At 47.7% G+C, this 15221-nt stretch overlaps 1 protein-coding gene across 2 annotated transcripts; it reads left to right on the forward strand.

Moving 5' to 3' along the window:
- The first annotated feature begins 6568 nt into the window (after window positions 1-6568).
- Window positions 6569-11428, forward strand: COPRS (coordinator of PRMT5 and differentiation stimulator). 2 transcript variants are annotated; one of them, NM_001098894.2, is made up of 4 exons: window positions 6569-6711; window positions 9297-9363; window positions 9745-9966; window positions 10678-11244. In NM_001098894.2, exons 1-4 carry the CDS (start codon window positions 6613-6615, stop codon window positions 10845-10847), a joined length of 558 nt encoding a protein of 185 aa, NP_001092364.1. In that variant the 5' UTR covers window positions 6569-6612; the 3' UTR covers window positions 10848-11244. The 2 variants fall into 2 exon arrangements, with proteins under 2 accessions (NP_001092364.1, XP_024835567.1); XM_024979799.2 differs by lacking the exon at window positions 6569-6711 and adding an exon at window positions 6848-7034 and having other exon boundaries at window positions 10678-11428.
- Window positions 11429-15221: the final 3793 nt, after the last annotated feature.

The raw sequence follows: 15221 nt of genomic DNA on the forward strand, positions 1-15221 counted from the left end.
TGAGTCATGACTTATTTTTTATGAATCGCTTGATTTTTTATGAATCGCTTGTGGTTGGACCGTGTGCCATTTTTTCTTCTAAGTGCTGTTGGTGAAGATTCTTAAAAATCTTGTTCACATCCCTGGAAGACTGACATCTGACGGTAGAATTTCTCTGTTAAAGGATATAATTATTTTAAAGAGTATTGATAAGTATTGCCAATTTGTAATGTATGAAAATACTTGCAAGCATTATGGGTATTCTATATATTTTTTTACCATTTTAATAGGTGAAAAGTGATACATCCTTGTTTTAATGTGCATTTCTTTGATGTTACTATGTGTTAATGTGTTAGACTGTGTTACTGTGTTTTTCCTAGTTCTCTTTTCACGTTTGACTATTTTTTTAACTTTTTTTTTTTTTACTAATTTGTAAGTTTCTTATGTACCAAGAATAGTAATCTTTAGCTTGTGTTTTCTAACAGATAATTTGCTCCCAGCTCTTTGTGTGTGTGTGTGTGTGTGTGTGTGTGTGTGTGTGTGTGGTGTTTTTTGGTGTTCAGAGGTTTTGTATGTGTGCGTGTATGATTTCTTTTGTTGAAAACCCCATCTCCTGCTCAGGACAACTCTGTTTACACCAAGCAGTTAACTAAATTTTCCACAACACCATTTGTGGCCATTTTTCTTAATGTTGGTTTTAATTTTGCCTTTCTTATATATTTCTATGAATATTAGTCTATTTTAGGACACCTTTATGATGAGCTTTTGTACTGTAAATGGTTGGTTGGTTGTCATTCTAAAATAAGAAACATCTCTGTCTTCTCCACTAAGTCTTGGGAAGTTCAACATTTAAATACTTAATGGGCTTTTTTTTATTTTAGGAAAGAACACATAAGAGATGAGAGTAAAAAGGATGGTGGTTGTCCTTCCAGCGTGGCTATGAAGATGGGTCACTCTGGGGTCATCACATCCTGTACCTGGTTCTCAGAATTGCAGATAATGAAAATGCATGTAGCCACTGCACCCTGAGCTCTGCTGATATGGTGGCTTCCAGCCACATGTGGGGACTTAAATGTATTGAAATTAGATAATTCAGTTTTCCATTTACACTGGACACATTTTCTTTTCTTTTTGTTTTTTTAATGATTTTATTTATGGTTATGCAGGGTCTTCATGCTGCGTGGGCTTTTCTCTAGCTGTGGCAAGCAGGGGCTGCTCTCCATTGGGGGCCTTGGGCTTCTCACCGTGGTGGCTCCTCTTGTCGCGGAGCATGGGCTCTGGCACCTACGGACCTCAGTACTGCGGCTCCCGGGCTCGAGAGCCCCGGCCCAGTGGCTGTGATGCGTGGGCTCAGCTGCTCTGCCACGTGCGGTCTTCTCAGACCAGGGGTGGAACTCGCATCCCCTGCTTTGGCAGGGGGGCGATTCTTTACCACTGAGCCGCCAGGAATGCCCTCAGGCATATTTTTGACTAGTTTTCCACGCTTCCATCTGGTAAGAGAGGCCTGGGAGCCAGGAGTCCTCAGCCACAGTGCTGGCTCTGCCATCAAAAGCTCTGGGGCCTCTAGCGAGTGCCTGCCCCTTCCTCAGTTGTGTCTGACTCTGCCCACCAGGCTCTTCTGTCCATGGGATTTCCCAGGCAAGATTACTGGAGTGGGTTGCCATTTCCTTCTCCTGGACACATTTTCAAGTGCTCAGCCAGCCCCGTGGTTTCCTGAACAGCACAGATAACAAAACTTATCCACCCATCAAATAAGGTTCTGCTAGACACTTGACCTAGATCCAGTTAGATCTGGGGAAACTGATTCGTGCGTCAGAACAGAAGACAAATGGTCACACTCTCTTGTAGGAAAGCCTGCATAGAGAAAAATATGTTACCTATTAACTGTGTTAGGCTAAATATTTTTCAAATGGCTTATGTAATGTATAAACAACATTCTTTGAGAGATTTGAAGGAATAGCGTAATCTCAGATTGTCATAAAATGGCCTGATGAACAAAGAATCCCAGCTTCCAGCTTTTCTGCTACTTAGAGGTTAAGGCGATTATCACACCTTGAGCAGATTTGTTACAGAGGTTCAGGCAGTACAGGGAAGGAAAGGCAGCAAGGGCTGTTTTTAGAATTTGGTGTTGCCCAGCTAAGGTGCTGCCTAACTTCTGCTGCCCTCAGCTGTAGATGGCCAGACTTGGAGCACTGCAAGATGGGCCATAGGTGAGACTACGGGCACAGTGCAGGATGTTTAGGGTTACTGTGACCGAGTGTCATAGCTTATAGTTCAGTCACTTAGTCGTGTCCGACTCTCTGCGACCCCATGAATCGCAGCACACCAGGCCTCCCTGTCCATCACCAGCTCCTGGAGTTCACTCAAACTCAAGTCCATCGAGTTGGTGATGCCATCCAGCCGTCTCATCCTCTGTCATCCCCTTCTCCTCCTGCCCCCAATCCCTCCCAGCATCAGAGTCTTTTCCAGTGAGTCAGCTCTTCGCATGAAGTGGCCAAAGTACTGGAGTTTCAGGTTTAGCATCAGTCCTTCCAAAGAACACCCAGGACTGATCTCCTTTACAATGGACTGGTTGGATCTCCTTGCAGTCCAGGGGACACTCAAGAGTCTTCAACACCACAGTTCAAACGTCAATTCTTGGGCGCTCAGCTTTCTTCACAGTCCAACTCTCACATCCATACGTGACTACTGGAAAAACCATAGCCTTGACTAGACGGACCTTTGTTGGCAAAGTAATGTCTCTGCTTTTCAATATGCTATCTAGGTTGCTCATAACTTTCCTTCCAAGGAGTAAGCATCTTTTAATTTCATGGGTGCAATCACCATCTGCAGTGATTTTGGAGCCCCCCCAAAATAGTCTGACACTGTTTATCCATCTATTTCCCATGAAGTGATGGGACCAGATGCCATGATCTTCGTTTTCTGAATGTTGAGCTTTAGGCCAACTTTTTCACTCTCCTCTTGTGCTTTCATCAAGAGGCTTTTTAGTTCCTTGTCACTTTCTGCCATAAGGGTGGTGTCATCTGCATATCTGAGGTTATTGATATTTCTCCCAGCAATCTTGATGCCAGCTTGTGCTTCTTCCAGCCCAGCGTTTCTCATGATGTACTCTGCATATAAGTTAAACAGGGTGACAATATACAGCCTTGATGTACTCCTTTTCCTATTTGGAACCAGTCTGTTCCATGTCCAGTAAACTGTTGCTTCTTGAACTGCACATAGGTTTCTCAAGAGGCAGGTCAGGTGGTCTGGTATTCCCATCTCTTTCAGAATTTTCCACAGTTTATTGTGATCCACACATTCAAAGGCTTTGGCATAGTCAAGAAAGCAGAAATAGATGTTTTTCTGGAACTCTCTTGCTTTTTCGATGATCCAGCGGATGTTGGCAATTTGATCTCTGGTTCCTCTCCCTTTTCTAAAACCAGCTTGAACATCTGGAAGTTCATGGTTCATGTATTGCTGAAGCCTGGCTTGGAGAATTTTGAGCATTACTAGTGTGTGAGATGAGTGCAATTTGTACGGTAGTTTGAGCATTCTTTGGGATTGGAATGAAAGCTGACCTTTTCCAGTCCTGTGGCCACTGCCAAGTTTTCCAAATTTGCTGGCATATTGAGTGCAGCACTTACACAGCATCATCTTTCAGGATTTGAAAATAGCTCAACTGGAATTCCATCACCTCCAGTAGCTTTGTTCGTAGTGAGACTTTCTAAGGCCCACTTGACTTCACATTCCAGGATGTCTGGCTCTAGGTGAGTGATCACACCATTGTGATTATCTGGGTCACAAAGATCTTTTTTTGTACAGTTGTGTGTATTCTTGCCACCTCTTCTTAATATCTTCTGCTTCTGTTAGGTCCATACCATTTCTGTCCTTTATCGAGCCCATCTTTGCATGAAATGTTCCCTTGGTATCTCTAATTTTCTTGAAAGAGATCTCTAGTCTTTGCCATTCTGTTGTTTTCCTCTATTTCTTTGCATTGATTGTTGAGGAAGGCTTTCTTATCTCTCCTTGCTATTCTTTGGAACTGTGCATTCAGATGCTTATATCTTTCCTTTTCTTTGCTTTTCACTTCTCTTTCACAGCTATTTGTAAGGCCTCCCCAGACAGCCATTTTGGTTTTTTGCATTTCTTTTCCATGGGGATGGTCTTGATCCCTGTCTCCTGTTCAATGTCACGAACCTCCGTCCATAATTCATCAGGCACTCTATCAGATCTAGTCCCTTAAATCTGTTTCTCACTTCTACTGTATAATCATAAGGGATTTGATTTAGGTCATACCTGAATGGTTTAGTGGTTTTCCCTACTTTCTTCAATTTAAGTCTGAATTTGGCAGTAAAGAGTTCATGATCTGAGCCACAGTCAGCTCCTGGTCTTGTTTTTGTTGACTGTATAGAGCTTCTCCATCTTTGGCTGCAAAGAATATAATCAATCTGATTTTGGTGTTGACCATCTGGTGATGTCCATGTGTAGAGTCTTATCTTGTGTTGTTGGAAGAGGGTGTTTGCTCTGACCAGTGCGTTCTCTTGGCAAAACTCTATTAGCCTTTGCCCTGCTTCATTCTGTATTCCAAGGCCAAATTTGCCTGTTACTCCAGGTGTTTCTTGACTTACTACTTTTGCATTCCAGTCCCCTATAATGAAAAGGACAGCTTTTTTTGGTGTTAGTTCTAAAATGTCTTGTAGGTCTTCATAGAACCGTTCAGCTTCTTCAGCATTACTGGTTGGGGTCTATCAGGGTTTATGAAATGTTAAGAGTTTTGATCAATCTGGCTTGGTTTCTAATGGGTTAATGCTAAGACCTGGTTAGCTCAGGGTGAGAGTTACTGGGCTCCTGAGTTGTCTCATCCATTTGTGGGAGAGTTGTAGCCTGATTCCAGCCCAAGTTCTAGAGAAACCTGTTTATAGAGAAAAGAGTAAAATGGGATTAAAGCTAATATTGCATAAAAAGTTTTTAAGCTCTTACGCACTATTTTATGCACTATTAGGTAGACGCGGGTAATGGACTATTGTAACAGGTTTTGGCCACCTCATGCGAAGAGTTGACTCATTGGAAAAGACTGATGCTGGGGGGGATTGGGGGCAGGAGGAGAAGGGGACGACAGAGGATGAGATGGCTGGATGGCATCACCGACTCGATGGACGTGAGTCTCAGTGAACTCCGGGAGTTGGCGATGGACAGGGAGGCCTGGCGTGCTGCGATTCATGGGGTTGCAAAGAGTTGGACATGACTGAGCGACTGAACTGAACAGGTTTTGACTTCCAGTAAACTGTGGAAAATTCTGAAAGAGATGGGAATACCAGGCCACCTGACCTGCCTCTTGAGAAACCTATGTGCAGTTCAAGAAGCAACAGTTTACTGGACATGGAACAACAGACTGGTTCCAAATAGGAAAAGGAGTACGTCAAGGCTGTATATTGTCACCCTGTTTACTTAACTTATATGCAGAGTACATCATGAGAAACACTGGGCTGTAAGAAGCACAAGCTGGCATCAAGATTGCTGGGAGAAATAACAATAACCTCAGATATGCAGATGACACCACCCTTATGGCAGAAAGTGACGAGGAACTAAAAAGCCTCTTGATGAAAGCACAAGAGGAGAGTGAAAAAGTTGGCCTAAAGCTCAATTGAGAAAACGAAGATCATGGCATCTGGTCCCATCACTTCATGGGAAATAGATGGGGAAATAGTGTCAGACTTTATTTTTGGGGGCTCCAAAATCACTGCAGATGGTGATGGCACCTGTGAAATTAAAAGATGCTTACTCCCTGGAAGGAAAGTTCTGACCAACTTAGTATATTCAAAAGCAGAGACATTACTTTGCCAACAAAGGTCCGTCTAGTCAAGGCTGTGGTTTTTCCATTAGTCATGTATGGATGTGAGAATTGGACTGTGAAGAAAGCTGAGAGCCCAAGAATTGATGTTTGAACTGTGGTGTTGGAGAAGACTTGAGAGTTCCTTGGACTGCAAGGAGATCCCACCAGTCCATTCTAAAGGAGATCAGTCCTGAGTGTTCTTTGGAAGGACTGATGCTAAACCTGAAACTCCAGTACTTTGGCCACCTCATGGGAAGAGCTGACTCATTGGAAAAGTCTCTGATGCTGGGAGGGATTGGGGGCAGGAGGAGAAGGGGCCGACAGAGGATGAGATGGCTGGAAGACATCACCGACTCGATGGTCATGAGTTTGAGTGAACTCCGGGAGTTGGTGATGGACAGGGAGGCCTGGCCTGCTGCAATTCATGGGGTCGCAGAGTCGGACACGACTGAGCGACTGAACTGAACTGAATAGGTTTTGAAAGAAAGCATGTCCATTGTGATTGGGTAGGGGTAGCACGCAGGCGTTCAAGACCCAGCTAGTCGTCTAGCCCTGGGACCTGCATCGCCAGTGGCTACAAAAATTAGATTTCGGGACGGTTGGGTAAACCGGGCTTTCGGAGGCGGGCACTCCCCGCCCCTTACTCCGCCCCGTCCGTTGCCCCGCCCCTGGCTCCCCCTTGACCCCCGCGCCCCGCCCCCCGGCCGAGAGCACCCCAGGCTGATTGGCTCTCAACGGCGTATCCTCGGGCCGGCAGCCAGGCCGGCGCGTCACGTGGCCGAGCGGCGACCTGGGCGCCGAGCCGCGGGCAGACAGGGATGGACCCTCCGACCGCCGGGGCCCAGTCGCTGGGGGCCGCCGAGCAGCCGCGGGGTCTGCAGCTGCCGAGCGGGCGGGAGGCGCCCCCGAGTCCGGGGGTGAGCGCGGCGCGGGGCCTGGGCGCGTCCACCACCTGCGGTCGGGGGCGGGAAGTTGCGGGGGCTCGCGGGGCGTGGGCCACGGAACCGGGGAAGCGCTCCCGGCCCGCTTCGGGCAGCCCGGCCGTTTGGGCGCGCGCCCGAGCTGGAAACAGCCGGGCCGCGAAACTGTGGGGCGGGGCAACCTCGAGGACGTGGGTGGGCGCGCCGGGCTGGGAGTGCTGGCTGTTGGCTCCAGGGCACCTTTGCGTCCTTGCTAAATGGGAGGTGATGCTGCTGACCGAGAGCTGGGGCTGCTGCTGGGGGGCCTGGGCTGGGGCCAGGTGAGGGCGACGAGGAGAGCGACTTTCCCTGAAGGATCTGTGTCCCATGGTGGGGATGCTCAGCTAAGCCAGAGCACCGGATGATGGCTCCTGCGCGCTCTCCTTTTCACTGAAACCAAAAGGCCGCGTTTGACGCAGGCTTTCTAGAAACTTGTTTTCTTTTGCGCGCCAGACGGCTCCCGGTTTCTCAAAGACTGCTATTACAGTCATGTCCTGCCCTTGTTCAGTAATCCCTTTTAGACGGGGAGCTCCTTGAGGGTAGGAACGCTCTATTTAGTGCTGTAAACCCGCTGCGTAGCGTAGTGCCTGGCACTTGACACACGCATATTTATTGAGTGGAAGAGGAATGCTTGTCTAAGCATCAGAGACATCCTAACCAAAATAAGATAGGAAAAATGTAGTGGTAGGCTTATAAAGAAAATTACTTTAGCGGGCAGGTAGGATGAGACTGATTTTGTCAGGCCACAGCAGGAAGGTTCCTGCACTTCCTCTCCAAGATGAGAGGATAGTGGTCGTGGCAGAGGCGTGGAGATGAGGATGTGCAGGGCAAATGGTTGGGAGCTTGGAGAGAGAACTGTGCTGCACAAGTTGACGGAGCCTGAAGGGGCAATGTGGATGCCATGGCGAATTTTGTACTCTAGCAGCGGAGGCCTATTGAGGTTTCTGGGCAGAGTGGTGATTTCCAGTGTGAGGCCGCGGCAGATGGGTGAGTGTGGGCCCCTGGTATTCCAGTGGCTAAGACTCTGTGTTCCTAATTCAGGGGACCCTGGTGGGGGCTCCCATATGCTGTAACTAATACCTGGTGCAGCCAAATTAAAAAAAAGAAAAAGTGGGTGAGTGGGAAGGCAGGTAGGGAGCTCTTGCAATAGAAGAGGTGAGAAGTCCCACTACTGGTCAGCAGGAGTGACTGGAAGTTGTCACCGACTACTGGAGATGGAATTAGCTCATTAAATCCAGGTAGGACTAGGTCGTGAGCTAACTGGGGTAGGTGCCAAGCGCAGTTTAAATGTAGGGGCAAAGAAGGTGGGTTTCAGCTCAATAAATGTTGTATTCCTGCTGTGTGCTAGGTGTCTTCATTGGTGTTATCTCATTATAAACCTCCTGCTGGGTTAGAACAATTGTTCCCAATTTCCAGAGACGGAAACCCAGGCATGGTGGCTGAAGTGGTATGTCCCAGGTATACTCTGAGTGATAGGGATTGAAGTAAGGTCTTCTCATGCAGGCTGTGAACATTTCTTGCCTCACTTAGAAAGACATCTTCACAGGTGATAGGATTTCAGGAACTCTCTCTCTTTTTTTGTTTTTGGCCATACTGCCCAGATACGGGATCTTAGTTCCCCGACCAGGGATTGAACCCATGCCCCCTGCATTGGAAGCGTGGAGTCTTAGCCACTGGCTTGCCAGGGAAGTCCCAGGATTTCAGAACTTTTGAGTGATGGGAGCAGAGAAACCTAGCGATGGCTATGAAGGAAGATGATTTCCTGGCAACAGCTGCCGATTTCCCTTGAGCAGCTAAAGCTCTTTTGTCCTCATCTGTTGGTCAGTAGATGAAATTTGATAAAAAAGCTATTAGCTAGATAAAAAGTTAAGGTAAAAATGAACACGGAGGTATCCACTGCGGGGAAACAGCAGCCGGCCCCAGGGCTGAGGGAACAAAGGGGTGAGATTGGAATGACTAAAATGTCCAAGCTCAGAGGAGAATTTCAGGGAGCTGAAATTCCAGCCTCTGGGGACGGGGTACTGTCCTGGCTAGTTTGGAGTCTCTGAGCTTGGAGGAGGAGTCCTAAGGGCCTAGACCGATCAAGAGAGGGCCTGGTGAGGGACTTCCTTGGTGGTCCAGTGGCTAAGACTCCACGCTTCAGTGCAGGCAGCCTGGGTTCGATCCCTGGTCAGGGAACTAGATCCCACTGCCAAAATTAAAGATCTTGAGTCCTGCAGCTTAAGAGGTGGTGCAGCCAAATAAATATTAAAAAATTTTTAAAAAAGGTAGGGCCCAGTGAGGAGACCGGCTCTGTATGTGCTGGCAGCCTGTACACTGGGTTCAGTAGGCACTCTGTGAAAGCAGGTGATCCTGCCGGCAGGGTTGATGCCTGCAGGAATGGGAAGCAGCAAGTCCCAACCTAACAGGGCACAGTAGAAATGTGGGTCCCAGGGTCCCGCCCCAGCCTCGCAAAGGAGGGTCTGAAAGGGTGGATCTGGGGCTAAAATGCTGGCCATTCCCGAGATATCCAAGTCCTGGGTCCTTGTTTCTTCTTCCCGCAGACTGCTTTTGCCCCAGCTGACCACTCCAGTCAGGAGAAAGCGACTGAGAACGCCACAGATCGATTAGGCAAGTAGGCGACAGAGGCTGGGGGGGCTCTTGGGAGAGACCAAGGAAGTCTGTACTGTGAAAGGTTATCATTGTCAGAAGCCCTTTCTCTCCGTGTCATTTAAACCACCTGAAAATACACACTGTGCCCGATTTGCTCATGTGAGTGAAAAGACCTGGTAATGAATGGCCTCGTTTAAGACAGAACATCTTATTGAAAATAAATTATCAACCCTACTTCTAAAACTGCGAACAGAACAACAGTTTTTAAATAAGTGCTCTGGTGGCTAAGGGGCTCCGCACGCTTGTTACTGTTGCCCTCTTGGTAAGTTTGCCGAACATCTTCCTAGCCGAACACGATCAGGTTGTTTTAAGATGTTCTTCCTTTTGTCGATTTCTTAGCCAACGGAGCACAGAGCATCCCTCACGATAGCCCTGCCCATGGTGAGGGCACCCATTGTGAAGAGGAAGGCTTTGCTGAAGATGACGAGGATTCTGATGGGGAACCGAGTCCCTGGGAGCTGTCAGAAGGAATGTCTGGCTGTCTACCCAAGGAACAGGCTGGTGATCTTTTTCACGAGGACTGGGACCTAGAGTTGAAAGCAGATCAGGGGAATCCATATGGTAGGTGCGGGGTTTCTGGGGTCCTAGGCCAGGCTCTTGTGCAGTCAGAAAGAATCTGCCTGCCAGTGCAGGAAACGCAAGAGATGCGGGTTTGATCCCTGGGATGGGAAGATCCCCTGGAATAGGAGATGGCAGCCCACTCCAGTGTTCTTGCCAGGAAAGTCCCATGGAGAGAGGATCCTGGCAGGCTACATATAGTCCATGGGGTCACACAGGCCAGGCTCCTGAGACCCTCCTACCAGATTAACCCGTAACAGTTTGGAAGAGGGAGCCACGTCTATTAGCTTTGCCTGATAGCTCTTGCAGGTCTGAAATTTCTGTGACGGCTCCTCTTTCATATTGGAGGTGGGGGTTGGTGGGGGGAAGTGCCAGTTTTGCATTTTATTTTATAACAGTGTGGGTCTGTTTGAATGTTGAAACAACCTTACTCTCTCCAAATATCTTTGTATGGATGGAGCAGCCGCAGACAGAAGTGCTCTCAGTTGCTTTCTCTGCACTGCTAAAAACCTGTGTCAGAGAAGCGGGACTGTGGGTGGCCTCAGAATGAAGGTGCTCTGGATTCTCCAGCAACAGAAGACTGTGCATGCGTGTGTGCCCGCTTGTGCATATGTTTAAGCAAAGACGTGCAAGTGTCTGTCCCCTAGGTATTTTTGGGTCTGTCTTATCACACTCCCTCCTTCCTTTTAATCTGTCTTTTAAAACTGCTTGCAGATGCTGACGACATCCAAGGTTGCCTTTCTCAAGAGGTCAGACCCTGGGTGTGCTGTGCCCCGCAAGGAGACATGATCTATGACCCCAGTTGGCACCATCCGCCTCCACTGATACCCCATTATTCCAAGATGGTCTTTGAAACAGGACAGTTTGATGATGCAGAAGACTGAGGGTGTCGCTTTTGCCTGGTGGGTGGGTAGATGGGCCGCTCAGGTCACGGTCTCCTTTCTTTGAGGTGTGAGAGGTCACATCTAGGGAAACACTCCCAGTGATCCCCCAGTCGGGCAAACGGACTGGTGTTAAGTAAGGTCCTGAGTGCCCTGGCTCTGTTGTTGTTGTTTTTATAAGCTCCTCCTTGGGACGTGTGTTGGTGTCTGTGTTGGGGGAGGAACCGTGTTCTTTAGAAATACAAGAAGAGAAAAGTCAGTGTGCTTTTGCCTACTTCCTCCCCCTTTTTCATTAGATAATTCTGAGCAAAGCTTCCTCTCCTTCATTTAAAGCCCTTCAGTCCATTTTCAGGATTGATGTATTTTGAGATGAAAGATTAAACGACTCTGTGAAAGAAAACAATATTTTAGTTTGGCCTCTGTGGATCTGGTCCCCCTGACCAGAAACTGAGACGCTGGTGACTTCACGGCTGACTTCTATTCCTCTTGTGGAAAATGGACCATTTACTTAGTTAACAAGGACTTTGTGCAGGCTGGAAAATGAAATGGCAAATTAATTAAAGCAGCAATTGTATAACCCTCAATTGGCCTGAAAGGATTTTACACTCTGTTTTCCATTTAATCTTCTAATCCTTACAATTACTTACATAAGTCACTTAAAAATTTTTTTTTAACCTCGTTTTAGAGAAGAGGAAAATAAGGCTCAAAATGTTTTGACCTCTCCCAGATCACATGGCTGGGAGACAGCAGAACTGTGACTTGATCCCACACACGACTCTGAAGTCTTCCCGTGGTTGCCCTCGTGTGTGCGTGCACGTGCGTGTGTGAGTTGGAGGAGGGACCTGGGGGCCACACCTCTGCAGGTTTGTGATGCCCCAGACCGAGTCAGTCACACTTGCCCCCTTTGGCAGGCTGAGGAATTGCGTCTTACCTCCCTACCCCCTTAATGAAACTGAATCAAGAAAAAGTTTCAGACTTGAAACCTGAGTCCACTTCGCAGCAGGTAAATGAACAATGGACCGTTTAAGCAATTTTTTGGAGGCCCCATAAAAAGTGCTGGGCTCCCCAGGTGGTGCTAGTGGTAAAGAACCTGCCTGCCGATGTAGGTTAGATGAAAGAGAAGTGGGTGTGATTCCTGGGTTGGGAAGATCCCCTGGAGGAGGGCATGGCAGCCCACTCCAGTATTCTTGCCTGGAATCCCATGGACAGAAGAGCCTGGCAGGCTACAGTCCATGGGGTCACAAAGTCGGACACGACTGGGCAACGAAGGACGCGTGCATAAAATGTGTGAATAAGGCAGCACCATATGAGGGAGGGCAGTGGCTTTGGCTGTGGGGAGCCCTTATGGCCACGGCTGTCCTAGGGAGAAAAAACAGTCCCTTCCGCTGTCCTTCCTGGAGAGACAGTGGTAGACCACAGCCGCACACCACTCGCTGTACTCTTCTCAGCGTCATGAATATGTCTGATGTTAAAAAAGGACCTTGAGAAATGAGCCAAGAAACACTGAGGGCTGGGGGACCATGGCAGAATTGCCAAAAAGAAAACTGGTGGTATGGGCAGGTTATGTGGGTGTGTGTGCAGTTATGAGGCAGCTGGAACTTGAGTAGAGGCAGAAGTCATGAGGTGGGGAGAGTCCATGTATGTCTGAGGGAAGGAAGAAAAGAAGCACGTGTGCATGAGTAACAGCAAAGAAAATTGACAAGCTGCCTGGTCCATGGAATGGTGGTGCATGTGGATTCTCGTTGCTTCTAAAAAGTTACTCTTTGCCATTCTGCTTGGGTCTTCCCAGCAATATTCTCTTAAGGACGTTAGAATGGCTTTTATGATTGAAAGTTGGGTATGTCAGGAGAACAGGAAAAGACGGGAGGGGCTAGTCAAATGTTCTGCTTTAGGTCTCATTCTGATGCCCTCTTCTAGGGTGGATCAAACACAGAAGGGATCGACAGGTGGGTGACTCCCCAGGCTGTGAACCCTGGTTATCTCAAGGGGGTGAAGTGCGAGTAAAAAAAAAAGAAGTAGGGACTTGGAAAAATACTAATGATATAATAAGTGAAAATACAGACTCTAGAACCATTCTGATATTATTGGAAACCTGAAAAAATGGCATATGTATGGGATAAGGATTAACATGAACAAATGGAAACAATTTGATCAGACAGTAAAGGTGTTGGCAATTTGCTTTTGTATTTTTGTTTTTTCAATATAGATTTTGCAGTGAGGTATTTAAAGACACGTTTTCCTAAAACAAGATGCCTCTGCCTTGTCATCCCCATTCTCTCTGACAAGTGTCACGGCACCTGCCCCCCTCTGCTGCAGTCGCTGGCATTTGGGTCCACCTCCTTCCTCAGAGTGAGAGCTCTCTGAAGGCAGGACCATGTCTGACTCCTCAGCCTCCCTGTTTCTTTAAGACAGTGTATAGGAATAGGACAGAAACATCCAGAAGTGGTCAGATTTGCAACCATCCTTTACTCTGAAAGCCTTCAGTCAATGACCATGTAAACTTTGTTCTCCAAACACTATAGAGTGTGTGTATGACAAATGAGTTTGTAATACAGATTATCAGATAAACAGCAAATCGTCATATGAGAAATAATTGAATAAAAAGGAAACGTCACAGTGACTTCTAACCAGCATCCTATAGTGAAGAACTTCCATTTTTGGTACTAAAAAAATACAAACCAAAAAACCCAAAGCCAAAAAGCTACTATATATCTGAATCTCTGATTTCTGAGCTGAGATTTAACAATCTCAGATTATGGAGAGAACATGGATGTTGCTTAGTTTGGCCTGCTCGTGTGTGTAGGAATCATCTCTGCTCACTTCCAGCCACGGGGAGCTCATTACCTCAGAAGGAGCCCACCCATTGCTGGTCAGTGCTACTTGCTGGAAAATTCTCTCTGGTATGGAGTTGGAATCTAGCCACCTGGTGGTCCTGGTCTGCACTGTGGTCCTGATATTTTTTCCATTGTAGGAAATGAGCACTCGTACCCTCTCTCCCATCACTTCATGGCAAATAGATAGGAAACAGTGGAAAGTGTCAGACTTTATTTTTTTGGGCTCCAAAATCACTGCAGATGGTGATTGCACCCATGAAATTAAAAGACGCTTACTCTTTGGAAGAAAAGTTATGAGCAACCTAGATAGCATATTGAAAAGCAGAGACATTACTTTGCCAACAAAGGTCCGTCTAGTCAAGGCTATGGTTTTTCCAGTGGTCATGTATGGATGTGAGAGTTGGACTCTGAAGAAGGCTGAGCGCCGAAGAATTGATGCTTTTGAACTGTGGTGTTGGAGAAGACTCTTGATCCAACCAGTCCATTCTCAAGGAGATCAGCCCTGGGATTTCTTTGGAAGGAATGATGCTAAAGCTGAAACTCCAGTACTTTGGCCACCTCATGCGGAGAGTTGACTCACTGGAAAAGACCCTGATGCTGGGAGGGATTGGGGGCACGAGGAGAAGGGGACAACAGAGAATGAGATGGCTGGATGGCATCACTGACTCGATGGACGTGAGTCTGAGTGAGCTCCGGGAATTGGTGATGGACAGGGAGGCCTGGCGTGCTGCGATTCATGGGGTTTCAAAGAGTCGGACACGACTGAACAACTGAACTGAACCCTCTCTCCAGCTTTTCCTTTTCTAGGGACTTGCAAACATGTGTCTGAAATTGAGAGACTGGGGGAGAAGAAGGTAGAGGGGGGAAGGGAGGAGGGGATGGAGAGGGGAAGTGGGGAAGGGAATGTTTTGTGGGTTTGGCAGGCACTGCAGCGTTGAGAGAGGTTGAACTTGTTCAATGCATGTGGAATAGAAGAGGACCAAGGACAAGAACCGTGGGGAGCATCTGTGATTACCGGGCAGACAGAAGGATCGGATCCTGAGGGCAGGCTGTGACCCAGGAGGAGGAAAACCCAGGTGTGGGCGCCCCTCAAGCGATATCTAAGGAGGAGAGAGTTTTAAGGAAGAGGGAGTGGCCATCTCTTCTGGAGGCCAGGTAAGATGCAGGGCAAAGAGCGTGTTGCAGGTGTGGAAATCAGAAAGCGCTCTGAGAACGTATGGACTTGGGGTCGGTGCAGGGGTGGGGATGGGGCATCACAGGCTAACACGTTTTGAGGGATGATGGGGCATCACAAGCTGACACATTTTGAGGGATGCACCTGAACTTTTGGTGCTGCTGTTTCTCTTGGGCTGGACGGGGGGCAGTGGTGATTTCTGGCCAGCTTCTCTCAGAACGTGCAACCAGGCCAGGAAGAGGCAGTGATGGGAGAGAAAAGGAGTGACCAGCGAGAGGGGCAGACATGGGAAGAGGCTGCTGGAGAAATAGAGGCAGAAGGGACTGTTAGCGGAGACAGAAGAGAAACTCTTATTCTGGCGTTTCTTTC

This window comes from Bos taurus, chromosome 19, assembly GCF_002263795.3.
Source record: "Bos taurus isolate L1 Dominette 01449 registration number 42190680 breed Hereford chromosome 19, ARS-UCD2.0, whole genome shotgun sequence".
Taxonomy (NCBI): Eukaryota; Metazoa; Chordata; class Mammalia; order Artiodactyla; family Bovidae; genus Bos; species Bos taurus.

Excerpts from the sequence above, each read along its gene's own strand:
- COPRS (NM_001098894.2), top strand. The coding sequence starts at position 6,613 with ATGGACCCTCCGACCGCCGGGGCCCAGTCGCTGGGGGCCGCCGAGCAG. Across the intron at positions 6,712-9,296 it reads AGGCGCCCCCGAGTCCGGGG|ACTGCTTTTGCCCCAGCTGA; the intron begins GTGAGCGCGGCG and ends TTCTTCCCGCAG. Across the intron at positions 9,364-9,744 it reads GAACGCCACAGATCGATTAG|CCAACGGAGCACAGAGCATC; the intron begins GCAAGTAGGCGA and ends TCGATTTCTTAG.